At 42.4% G+C, this 14,205-nt stretch overlaps 1 protein-coding gene across 3 annotated transcripts in view; it reads right to left on the reverse strand.

Annotated features, from left to right (window-relative positions):
- The window catches only part of pdgfc (platelet derived growth factor c), a 50,297-nt gene that overhangs the window by 19,754 nt on the left and 16,338 nt on the right, over positions 1-14,205 (reverse strand). For all 3 annotated transcript variants that reach the window (XM_084086014.1, XM_084086015.1, XM_084086013.1), the window contains one exon: positions 207-399. In XM_084086014.1, the coding sequence (XP_083942140.1) occupies positions 207-399 (193 nt within the window). The remainder of the gene's footprint in view (positions 1-206; positions 400-14,205) is intronic.

Raw genomic sequence — 14,205 nt, forward strand, 5'->3', positions numbered from 1 at the left:
TACTCTTTATATGATGTTTTTGCATAATATTGTATATTTGTCTGTCATTAAATGTTTCGATGAATAGAGTACAAAGGACCCCAATGGAAACAAGCCATAGTGCTTCCTTGGGTTTAAAATCCTCTCAACAGACCTTGTATTGAGCTGTACTTCCCTGTGCTTGTCTTTGCAAACCTTTAATAAAGTATTTCAATCCATCAACATACTTGCAGATTCCATCCTCGGGGTCCTCCAGTCCAAATCGCTCATCGAAGGCCAGTTGTATCCTCATGTTGTTGTTGGCTACCAGCCTCCAGACCAGTGCAGTGTTCCTGGGGTAGGTGTGTGGGTAATCTGGACTCTGCACCATTCCCTCTCCAGACACCGTTATGATCTTCTCCTGATGGGAGTCCTGAACGCCTGGCAGAGAAACAACAGTTAGGATCCACCCGGCAAGACTCTGTAATCATTCATTAATTAATGTACATTAATCATTTATTTCATTTTTGTAAATGTGTTATTCTAGTTCTGAAGACTAGTGTGTGTGTGTCTGTCAGAGAGGAAGCAGCAGGGGTGCAAGGCAGAAACTCTGTTGGAAGTTTGTTAGTGGTTCAAACAGATGACTAACCATTCCCCGGCACGCTCTGCATGGAGAAATATGCATTTGAAATGCTTAATTGCGGTTTCATTTTTGCCGTGCATTTTCAGTGAGGAAACACCAGCAGCATGATTCATGTTGACTTCATTCAGCTTGCGACAGAAAGGAAAACACTGGCAGGTTCAAGTTGGCTCTGAGTGCAGAGCCTGGACAGGATCAGAGGAACCAGGTTCAGAGCCAACACTGAAACTCTGGATGCTTCCAAGGACAATATTTCTGACCTGGGAAGTGGTCTGTCCAGTGGTGTAAAGTACTGTAACTAAGTACATCTACTCAAGTACTGTACAACGCTGAGGTACTTCTACTCTAATTGGGTATTTAAACTGTACCTTGTACTTCTACTCCACATCTCTGAGGCAAATATTGCATTGTTTTACTCCGCTACAATTATTTGGCATCTTTAGTTACTAGTTACTTTGCAGATAGTTTATTACAAAGCATACATTATCCAATTAAGCTGACATTTAACATCGTGACACGTTGAGCATGTAACTAGTATATTCAAAAAAGTTTGACTTTTTAAAAATGTATTTAGTACTTTTACTTTTGGTACTTTATGTCTGACATTTTGCAGCTTTGTTTTAATTTTGAGAGGTCTTAAAAGTCCGTGCTGACTGAAGTTGTTCATACTTATCAATGTTGGATAGCTATAGGCCACGATCCAGCTCCTTACTAATCCTCCCTTTACACCAGCTTTCATATCAAGATCCAACTTGATGAAAGCTCATTCTCTTCACCTGGCATAGACTCCAATGCCGCCTATCAGAAATATTAAAAAGGTATAAAACAGACATGACACGTTTTTCTGATTACATCAGATTGCAAGTATTACTTTGATGTTTTCATTTAGAGCTGGGCCCACGCCAGGCAGGACCAGTCTGATTGACAGAAGAGCCGACGTAAAGAAAAACAAAACCCAGGCAAGACTTCTCAATGAACAGACTCTTTCACAACAGCCAGGAGCTCTGGCACCCAAAACAAACTGTGCCTTCCTCAAATAATACACACCTTGTTTGGGCAAAGTAAACTTTTGCAAAGCCATTCTTTCTTGCACTCTTCACAGGTAGCGAATGGATGTTTTGTGCAGTATTGACAAAGACGCGAGGGGTTTCCGTGGCCAGAGTGCGCCTCAGGATCCGGTATTTGACAAGACAAACCCTCCGTGATCCCATTCATAGTCATCCACCAGGCTTCTCTCTCTGCAGCCAAACGTTCTTTTGATGTCTTTGCAGAATTGATTGAAAGAAAGAAAAAATGGTTTTATTGCCCTTTAATCGGAGCTGCAAGTAGCTACAGAGCACCGTTTGATTGACTGCGGGTTCCTCTCACTTCTGTTTTCTTGCTCAGGAGGCAACAAGCTGATAGCTTTTATATTATTAGGGTCTGGCCTTCCATCACAACATGTTTTTAATTACATCCCTATTACAGGGGGCTCCAACATACAGGCCCCATAAAGTACATAATGATTAATGTAAAAAATATATGCGATGGTTGAATATATGACCCCAGATGTACTGTACAGTGAGTGGAACAGTAAGTATAACATATGGTTTTAATGTAAGCGTTCCAACAGGAAAGAAAATCCCCCCAACATACCGGGGCAATTCTACATAGACACATGGTTTTTGGGGACCCGCTCCTGAGCATACTGCCTTGGGAAAAAATCAGTTAAACGTTGAATGGAATGCTTTGTTATTAAGGTTGTAATTAAAGGGGGAGAAATGTGAAAGGAAAATCTGAGGTTTGCTGCTGTGGTGAAAAAGAGAAGAGAGAGAGAAAAAAAAACATAGATGAATGAAAAGAAAGTTAGACTCCGATGAAAAGGTATAGTCCACAGACCTGCATGAAATCATACTTAATCCTAAAAGTCTGGGAATATCCTGTTTAATCCTGAAGCACTCATCAAGTGTAATTGTAAGAGGTGGGTGAACAATGTCACTGCATTCCTCTGCAGAACAGAACTCCATGTAGGACAAGAATGAGCTGAGTGATTCTGTGGTTTCTTTTGTTTTCCGAGCGGCGACCGTTTACACACTTAAGGAAAATACCTCTCCCTGAATACCCGTTTGTGATCAACACAAGACCCACGAGGCCGCAAACCACACACACACGGTCACTCACACATGCACACACACCCTCCTATTGAACCGCTACTGTTTTTTTGTTTAGTTTTTTTTGTGTTTCCTTTTTAACTTTCTCTCCGTTAATATAAAACCTCATGTTCCGCCGCTGTACTAACACACACTCTAACAGTCGGATCCAATTCCAGGCCTTGAAAGTCCAACTTGAAAATGACCTCACTCTCAGGGTTAACCAGTGTTGTTCTGTGATCAGACAGCGCTCCCTCCACGCTGAATCACCTCAAACATGACTTCTCCTTGACCTACTTTTTTTTTTCTGTGAGGAAAGTAGAGCCGGCTATTAGGAGAGGAAGTGAGTCTGAATAAATAGGAGGCAGAGCTGTACAGAGCTGCCATTGTGCTTTGTTCACACGTTGGTGGGTGAACCATTCATGCTGTTAAACATTAACTTCCCCACAACTGAGAACAGAGAACAGTGTGCACGCAGGGGTCTCTGGAGAGAGAGAGAGAGAAAAAGAGAGAGAGATGCACACACACAGTAGGAGCACACACAAAGACTTCTGCTACAATATGTCTGCACACTCCTCCTGGGACTAATAAGAATATTACATTTAACCACTTAAGCCCTATTTTAGACTTTAGCTAGGTCAAAAATAGCAGATCTAAACACTCACAATATGTCACAAGGTGGCAACATTTTCAAAGAAATTGTTTAACTATTTTTGAAATATTGTGTATTACACTGTTCTTAACAAAGCTAAAGATAATATAAGTGTTTAATTGTAAAGGATTGCACAGGCTACACACACACACACACACACACACACACACACACACACACACACACACACACACACACACACACACACACACACACACACACACACACACACACACACACACACACACACACACACACACACACACACACACACACACACACACACACACACACACACACAAAGACAACTGAGTAAAAGCAGCAAATTACATTCTGCATGTTTCTCATCTAAGAGCAGAGAGTCTTGTCCAGCATTGTGTCAGGAGGAGAACTACAATAACCTCAACTGTTTTATTCACATTAAATCATGACCTTGTCCCATTACAACCAAGCCTGGGGTCTGCTGGTTTATCTGGTACTCATATTCTGTGATAGAGCAGACATAACTTTGGCTTCAGGATCATTTAAATACCGGCCACAGCAGTTCTCTGAGCAAAGGTCTAGCTGCTTTAAACATGAGCTCACATCAAATGCTCGAAGGGGAGAGTCGGCCTGTATTCTCCACATCAACCCTGACTTCAAGGTAAGTCACTCTAAAGTTACTATGCCATGCCTCAGAGTTCCTACCGTGAGGCGTATGTGTCGGGTTTTCTTTAGGGGGTCAATTATTATTTTTCACATATTAGGGTCTAAAAACGGATCTCAACGCCACACCGTTGACCTAATAAACACGTCATATATCATCTGTAACCAGTCATGACAGATATTTCCTCTCCTGTAAACGACGGCCCGGCTGCTGTGACAGTGACACTAAAACCAAATTGTTTTTAATTTTGTCATGATCAGAGCAGGACGGAGGCTTCGGAAGCCCCGAAGGGGCAGAGCTACACCAGGCTCCTGTCAGTTGATGAAAGTAAGACCCAACAATGAGTTCCTTTTTTTCCCCCAGTCCTTAAGATGGGATGTGATCACATCTGTGGCTTGTTAGGCTGTGTGCAGCGTGAGTACAGGTGCAGTAAATTCCCGGCCCTGCTTAGGATATTTACTGCCGTTGGGCTTTTTACAGTCGATGTGGGTTAGAAAAGAAAAAAGTGAGGTCTGAAACTCACCACGGGAATCTTTCATGCCATTAAAAAAAAATCATTTAGCTTCACGAGACCACTGGGGGCAGTTCTGTAGTGGTTCAGTCTGCCAGACATGTTATCCGGTACCAAACAAGATGTGATGAGTCTGACACGCGCATTAAAGCTTCAAAAAATGTCTGCTGTCCAATATAATCTACTGTCTTCAATGGGTGTTGTGTCTAATGTATAGTCTGCTACCAAGACAAATTGGCTGTTCATGTATTAAGCAGTGTGGATACTGTGTACTGCACACAGAAGGCCTATCGGTTGTAACCTGAGCAAAGCTGCTTAGCCAGGTTTTCTAAAGACAAGGCAGTGTTCTCCCTTAAAACCTTGGAAATGTTAGACAATAAAAGACCAGAGGGTTAATATTAAAGATATTAAATGAAGGCAAATTTAATATCAAAGACAGTTTGATTGGCAGATTGAATCATATCCCCCATGGCCCTGATTTCTGTCAAGAAAGGATTAATCAGGATTTCCCGCGTAATGGCTTTTTGTTTGTCAACAGACTGTTAATGCTTGTGGCAACCCTAAGGACAGAAGTGAAAGCAGTTTTGGAGGTGTGGTCTATGGAGGCCACTCAACATGTGATTCCAATTTGGGTATGATTGGATGTTGCATTCATGATATACAGTTTTTGGTAAGACAAGTATCAAAACCCCTGTTTAACGATCATTGTAACATGACTCATAAGACCATTTGTGTTTTGGCAACGGTGACATTTGTGGTGCCCCCATTTGGTGTAATTGATATCACTTTTGCATTTGGGTTATTTAGAAGGGCAGTTTTTTTGCAAAATTGGCCCTTCCCGCAAACTTTGGAACCCAGTCATAGTCATAGAATGGAATCTGAAAAATCTGACTGATACATCTTGGTCACAGAGATAATGTGTACCAATTTGTGTGAGTTTTAGACACAATCTGTAGGAATAGTATGTGTTTTGATTTAGAAAATTAGATTTTTGTGGGCCAAAAGGTGAAGCAGCCTATTATAGCGCCACCATGAGGCCCGAGATTAGTTGCACAGTCACACGGACAGGGGCACCCCCGGCCCCGTTCCAGCCTGGAGGAGATATTTAACTTTGATACAGAGAGAAACAAGGGGTGAAAGAGATAGATAAAGATTGGGCGTGTGAGAGAAGGAGAAAAAAGGCAGGGTCTAATAATGGTGTGGCTTCCCTGTGAAATGTGTAGCTATAGGTTAACAAGCAGTGGTGGACAAAGTACTCAACCTCAGTACTAGGATCATAGCAGAGTCCTGAAACGGGCCGGGTACCCGCGGATGCCCGACGGGTACCCGCGTTTGACGGGTGAAAAATATACTTTTATAAGTTCACGGGTGCGGGGACGGGCGGTACGAGAACTAAACGCGTGTGGGTAACATTTTATTATGAAAATCAGAGAGCACTGTTTCCGCCCAAACAATGTCACTTGTGTAACTTAACACAGCACAACGGCATGGAGCACGCCGGTCAGTTATCTTATCTCACAAAAACACATTGAACATCCTGTTAAACCTTCAAATTAAAACATTCATACTGGCCTCCAAGTTCCCGAATTAGCCATAGCCTGGAGGGGCGGTGGGTCTGAGATTATAAATTCACACAAAACAGTCAGAGATTTAGTTCTTTGGCTGGCTGGCAGCTTGCACAAGAAATTTGGCACTGATCGGTGGTTTGCAAGATTAGCCATGGACAGACATAAAATGTGGGGAACACATACTGTACATAAATACACACACACACACACACACACACACACACACACACACACACACACACACACACACACACACACACACACACACACACACACACACACACACACACACACACACACACACACACACACACACACACACACACACACACACACACACACACAATACGGGTATGGGACAAACACTCAAATAGACGGCTCGCCCCTTGTGCTCCCCGCCGTAAAGAAACAGAGAGAACAGAGAAGTTTACAAAACCACTGATAGCTGCTGATGTCCTGATGACATCATCAGTGCTCAGAACACCTGAGCTCCAGTCCCTCTCAGCAACAGGTGGCTGATCACAACCCCTTAAATAACCTTTAACTAATGGGGCCAGAGGTCAGAGGGAGTCGTAACCTCAGAACAGGCACTAAAGGGGCCCGTCGTCTCTCCAGACTCCCAACTAAACCAACACAGTGACAGGAGGGGCTGTCTGCTAGCTTATCCTGCGAACGCTCCGCCAAACATCTGCAGCTCGGATCAGATGACCCAACTTGACACCACAACACCACAGCGAGGAGATGTAATGAGTGCATGTATGTGTGTGTGTGCGTGTGCATATGCTTGTGGCTTATGTGGTGTGCGTGCACATGCCTGTGTGAGGAGTGAAAGTGAGAGGAGAAACCGTGAGACTTACTTCAGTTTATGTTTCTCAGTCAGAACAACAGAAGTGGGTCATGACATGTTCTAGGTCACAAATAAACAACAACTTTATCAGAGCAATACTGTGTTATTTGATACGCTTGGGTTCTGGTTTTGTGACATTCAATTAAAAGCAAAAAATCTGTTCAAATCCTGCTCATTTTACAATGAATACATACTGACTGGAAAACCTCTGCACTGAATTAGGTGCAAACACAAAGCCCAGAAATGGTCTGAATAACTGGTACCAGACAAAAACTGGACAGTGTTTTCTAAAAAAGCATCCCAGACGTCTGTTAGCACCCGTCGGCCCAATAGAGCCGGTGCATGTGCTGCAGTGGACAAAAAAAAAGCATATGTGACAAAATTAAATTGAACTCTTTCGACACTTGGGCCTTTTGGCCGTTCTTTCCATCGACTAAGTCTTGTCATCGCAGCAGTAGAGGCCGTCCTCGGGTTACAATGCTTCCTTCGTCCCTCAGCGCTTTAGCCTCAGCCTCTAATTAGTGCCTGTGCTGGTGTTTGGCATCCTGAAAAGGGAAGATTGTGTGTCCGTTTTGTTCTGTTGGCCCACGGCCGATCCTTTCACTATGGAAGTCTATTTGCGTTTGGGTAGAACGTGTTGACCCTCTGGGACGTCATGTCTCCTCCTGGAGCCTGGACTGAATGCACCAGTCTGAAGGCGGGAAGAAAGGCTATTTCTATTTGTGTTGCACAGAGTTTAACCCATATTTCAGCTACCAGTCACTGCGTCGCCCCAAAACGGCAAACAGACCCTGTGTGGAACCAGTACAGATCACAAAGCAAGGTCTTTCTCTGTCAATGTTGCGGTCGGTGGCCAATCGCTACCATTTACACCTCAAATGTCAAAAACATAATCTATATAAAAGCCCTCCCAATAGGTTCATTAGGTTGGCAGAAAAATAAAGGGGTTGGGAGACTTTTCTTACAAACAGCAGCGAGACCGGCCTGACCTCTGTGACATGTCTGCCATCAAACACTGACAGACAAAACCACACCTTTAAAAAAAACCTCCTCTGTCCACAGCTGTGGATGGCAGGCTCTACGACTCCCTTTGTAGTCCCATCTGTGAGCTGGACAGCTGGAGGTTTTGGAGCAAATGACTGTACAGTTTGATCTGGAGAGAGCCAGAGTGGAAGACAGCATTGCCTTTCCCAGACTCAGCAATTAAGGCTGATTAGAGATAAAGGTTTGTTGCATGGAAATCCCAGTTAGTCGACTTGATTGGCGATTGCAGACAAATTTGTAGATGCCTGGAGGTCTAGATGAACAGTTTAGGAAAGCCATAGTTAAGGTCTTTTAACGAGCAGGATTTGTCGGTTGTGGTTTGCTAAGACAACATTCAAAGTTGGCCCCGCTTCCCCGGCTCAACGACAACAATAGCACACAACTACTGCCCAAGGGTTGATGTCCAGAAATGTCCCAAAGTAAAAGAAAACAATACCGGCAGAGGGAAGGGTCTGTGCAGATACAGACACCACCACACACATCTAGTGGGTCATCATAAGTGATGACTGAGTGGGATCACTTTTGTATGAGTTTATACATTAATATAAAAAATAAATAAAGGAACATTCTACTCATTATACTGTACCTTTAACTAAACTAGATCTGGAATGGCATGAATGCATGTTGGCATCTCAGTGAATGCTTGGTTGAGGAGGTAATGGCCACAATCCCACAACTTAACTCCTCCCATTTTCACATTAGGCTAATTATTAACTGTAATCACAACTTAAATGATGACAAGATAAGGGTAGGAGACCTTTTGGCAACGAGTGGACAATTATAGCTAAAATTATAGCTATTAATTAAATGGCATGTGCAGCATATCAGGAGCCTCAACTATACATAGAAATACGTACACTTTTAGCTAATTTTGTTAAATTAACCTTAACAAAATGGGAATTCTCAGCTGCCCTTGATTCTTGGAGCTAAGCATGTGAACCTGGGCCGAACTTTAAAAGGTTTAATGGGATTCTCAGCTGCAGTTAAAGTGAATGATTAATCTGAGGCATTAAAGGAGGAGACAAGTATGGTTATCGTTTTAATCGTATCATTTTAAGAATAATATACAGTGGCTGCGCTGCTTTCCTTCTTCAGAGATTCTCTAAGAGATACTGATCGATTCCTTTAAGAGAAGGCAGGGCTTTAAGCTTCTTTAATTACCAGTTGCCCTGCCAAGCCCTTCCCTGACCTCCTGACCTGACTGTCTAGGGATGCATGGGGAGCAGCATTGGCCTTACAGACCCCTCCATAATGAAATTCTCTCTTTTTTTCCTTTAACCTTAATTTACTCAGGGATCATTTGCCGAGCATCTGTGCTCCTTTGCAGCAATGCCGCCCCTTGAGGCTCATGCATGTTTAAAAGACGGTCATACCTGAGACCTCCACCGTTTGTAACATACGTTTCCTTCCCCGCTCAAGGGCACATTGATACTAGATGTCCAGAGAGGGTAGTCTCTCCTCCACAACATTGTCTTATGGCAAACACATCAATATTTTAAGTTAAAATGTCATTTTGATGATAAGTCATCACTGTTATGCTTTTTTTTGGTTACGGTTAGGGTTGGGTTAAGTTAATTAAAAGATGCTGGTCCAGACGGATATTACAGACAACAGAAACCGTTGCATAACATTGCCAATTTGCACCAATGTCAGGGATGTCCATATTGGCCATATAAATGCGGGCTGTGTGTCCATATATGACATATTTCTGGCTTTCGATAAACACAAAATACTGACGAGTTTGACATGAGATGTCAGCTGCAGATTAGAAAATGTTTTACTTCAAATATTTATGTATTTCTTTCAGGCCTAGACAAACATCAAATTCTGTTGGCTTTAAGGTGAGACCAGGTGGGATTTGGACCTGCCACCTCCCTGAGGCCACAGGCTTGTTTCTCTAATTATCAGACAAACCTTGTGCCTCCAAACAAAATGTGTTCACCACATTCCTTCTTGGATGCTAAACCCAAACCATCCTGACTGCACACAACATTGCAGCAACTCGCCACAGGCTTGACTTTGGTAAACCAAGCAGGTTTGTACCTGGCTCTGCAGAACTGACACAAATGGTAATTTGTGAATTTGAAAAATTGCTAAATTAATGTTTTTGACAGTGAACATGTGAGGGCGGGGGCAGTGCCATACTGTCTGAAGGTTAATTCAATATGAGGAGCTTGTATTGTCTAAATTCTGATGTTAGTGCAGCTTCTCTCCAGGGCTTCTCTCTTGCCAATGATCAATCATATCAATATAAATATAAGCACGCACGTAGGCGCGTGCGTGCGAACACACACACACACACACACACACACACACACACACACACACACACACACACACACACACACACACACACACACACACACACACACACACACGTCCAACTGCATGTGACTTCTGTGTGATGCCATAACATCTCTGCCTATTTCACAGGTGACCTTAGAATAAAACAACGATAAAGTGGTCAGAATCATTTATCTTGAATCCAAGAGCTGCATGACACCCACAGCATGCAAACTGCTTAAAACATCACACAGTGATTATAATTTACACGTGTAAACAGCTGATCTGGTGCTAGCATTGTGGGACACACAATCCATCTGCACAAACAAAGCTCACAAAATGCATCGCATTGTGAGCTTGTAGATTGACCATATTCACTACTTTTGCACGGCAGTGTCATGCAATGAAGTATAAAATAGGGCATTCATTTCCGAGAAGAAAAAAAAAAATATATATATATGCAATATGGGGATGAATGTTTCTGCCCAACAGCGACGATATGCACATTATTCATCATAAACTGAAGTCTTGCTATGGATGGATGCCACCCAACTGACTGAATGCTATTTCTGCTTGTTTGGAGAACAAGAGAATAAACACCAAACACTGCAACATAAAAAAACTGTCTCCACAGGTCATTAAGTTTCTATCCATCTCTCATTTGTCAAAAGGTCTCCCAGTCCCAGACCTCCACTTCCTCTCCTCTCCTCCTCTCCTCTCACTTGCTCATAAAACAGCTCTTCCATCATCTGTTTGTTCCCCTCCAAACATCCCTCCTACTGCTGGAGGCAAACAATATCAGTGGAAAACAATTGTATCATTTAGCATGTAGAAGTGTCCCTGCCAGCTGCTAAAAGCTCCGATATGATCTTTGGCAAACGTGAATATTCATGAGGCTGCACTTAACCCATTCAATCCAGGAACGCATCTGTGTCATTTTTTTTATTTCTTGGGCTATTAAAAAAAAGATATACAAGCTCATAGCGCGGCTGCAGAGTACGGCACTACGAGCTTGTAGATCTGCTATTTGTTTTAAATTGTGCAAAGTTTGTGCAAATCTTTTTTTATTTTTAACTCAAATCTTTGCTTCTGGGGGTCCCTGGAACAAAATATTTTGAGACGGGGGGACGGGGACGGGGCTCCGTGGACAAATGCATATCATTTTGGGGGTCCTTCACATGAAAAAAAATTGAGAACCACTGATATAGCAACATAGATTTGAGTTAAAAATGTTCGCTTTAAAAAAAACATATGTTCAAAGTTTTGCACACATTTTCACGATTCTTCAAAATAAAATAGCAGATCTACAAGCTCTATGCTATGAGCTTGTATATCTGCTATTTTTATATAGCCAAAATAAATCTGAAAATGACACGGATGCGTTCCCGGTCTTAGTGGGTTAAAGGAACAATAGATGTCTAATTATGTCCCAAGATGAACGGTTATGAAATTGCGGCACTCAGGAAGTGGATGATGGCGTGTGAGTGGGTGAAAGCTGCAATTATTTGTTGAGAGGTAAATGAGGACCCTGCTCCTGAGTGACCCCTCCTCAAATGAAGAGATGGATAATAGTGCATAATAGGGACATGAGAAAGATCATGTCTGTAGATTATCTCTTGCCTCTCCCCCACGCCGTATCACTATCAGCTTTCCAACTACACCGTCTCGTCTCCCCCTCTAAAACAGCTCTGTTTTTTAAGCAAATTATCTTTTCCGTTTTCAAGGTGAGGGAAACCTGACACTGAAACAAGACAAAGCTTGCAAACAGCATTGGCATCTTAATTCCATTTAGTTTTTAAAGTCACTGCTCTAATATTTTCTGCCAGGCTTGTTCAAATTACTTTTGAACTCTAATGATGGCTGTGTCCATCCGTCCACCACTTCCCTCCCAAACAACATATCTCAAAAGCTACTTGACTGATTGCCTTGGAATTTGCGGTGCACCTTCAATGCTCCCAAATTGATGGAACTACTGAATATTGCTGACCCAATGGCCTCTCCTCTAGCATACACCACAGTATGGCAGATTGCCATGAAACATGTTGTGCCAAGCTAGGATTAATCCTACCGATTCCGGTGACCAAATAGCCATCCTCTAATAATACCACACGCAAGGCCAAACCTTCCACTTGCACACAATTGATCTCAAAATCTAATAGGTAGATTTCCATGAAAAGTCTTAAGCACATTCATGATCCCAGGAAGATGAACCCTAATTATTTGAGGCCCCATTATCTCTCCTTTAGTGCCACCCTCAGGCAACAAAATATCAACTTTTCACACAAGCCAAGTCATAATTTAACGCTTTAAGACCGGGAGAAGCATCGGTGTCATTTTTTGATTTGCGCTAAAAAGCATTATTTTACACTTTGGCTATTCAAAAATAGCAGATATACAAGCTCATAGCACGGCACCGAGTGCCGCGCTATGAGCTTGTAGATCTGCTATTTTTGGGAAATCGTGAAAATGTGTGCAAATCTTTGAATATATATTTCTTAAAGCGAACATTTTTAGCTCAAATCTTTGCTTCTGGGGGTCCCTGGAACAACACATTTTGAGATGGGGGTCCGCGGCCAAATACATATCATTTTGGGGGTCCTTGACATGAAAAAGTTGGAGAACCGCGCTATGAGCTTGTAGATCTGCTATTAAAGGATTAACAGGCAGATTCGAGATACTGATTTTGGTAACCCTGAGGTTTTTCCTCCAGCACCACTCTAGAGCCAATTTCCAGTTAGGTGAAAGGAACGCAAAGAGTTTACACTCCGTCCTGTTCCATATGTGATGGGAGCTGAGGTGGAATTTGGTAATATTTGAAGGAAATGAAAGGATGTTTTAAATGTGTTTACAATATGAACTTTTCAATAGGATGGGTCAGAAAATCTCAGCTGTAATGATCTTTTTGCACAGACCTTGTCAATTGTAAAAAGGTTGATGACACACCGGAACACTGGAAGTAGACACCTTTTAAAATGGAAGAGATGAGCCAAGCTGTGTAAAAGTGGTTATTCTTACAGGTCAAAGTACCTCTAGTCCCTCAAGTTCATAAATCAATATTTCTTAGAATTCAAATCCATCATTTTATCAACCCAAGGACTTTGAAACATTTTTTTACCCACTAATTTTTAAAAGGATCTCGTCTTATGTTATTGTGGAGTCAAAGAATTTTCCTCTATATTCTGCATTGTTTTTAGTGATGTGGGACCTAATTTATCATACAACACATAAAACTTGATGTGATTTATAGGGAAATACATTTAGTCAATATTTGCTTGTTTTAGGAATTAAGTGTTTCATAATAATTAAGCCTCAAAGCTTCTTCTTGAATAGTACTGACAAGTCAAACCTCTATTTTGTTTTTTACATATTTGCAGCTGGATTAAACTAGTTTAAATCTTAATCTCATAAAAATGGAAAACATTTAAAACGTCAGTAAATACAAATGCGTTGCACTGGCAAAGCGAGGGATCACATTAACTCCATATAATGGAAAAGTTGGCACCAGTAGTTTGCTGAGTGATTCCTCACATCAGAAGTGTTCATACAACCGTCTCCATACTGTTTGTCACATGGGACAAGGTCCGTCACCACCGGCGACATACGCCAAGAACACGCACACTCAAGAGAACTAGAGCTGGAACGCCGGATGAAGGCCTGTCAACAGGTAAGGAGGGAGATAAAGTATAGAAAAAACTTTGGCTGCCAGGGATGGAAAGTGAAAGACGGCCTGACAGACGGAGAGGCGTGCGATGGATCTGCCTCAACGATGGCGTCTCGTTAGCCTGGCGAGGTTCCCAGGTGCTTCTACTGCTGTCATCTGTACTAGGGCTAATTAAAAACAGTCCGACAGATGTTAGCTGCAGAGGAGGGAGGGTCGAAGAGGAAGGAAGGGGCCTCGACACCTTTGTTTCTTACCAGTTGACCTGT

This window comes from Gymnoscopelus microlampas, assembly GCF_963454915.1.
Source record: "Gymnoscopelus microlampas genome assembly, chromosome: 18".
Classification (NCBI taxonomy): domain Eukaryota; kingdom Metazoa; phylum Chordata; class Actinopteri; order Myctophiformes; family Myctophidae; genus Gymnoscopelus; species Gymnoscopelus microlampas.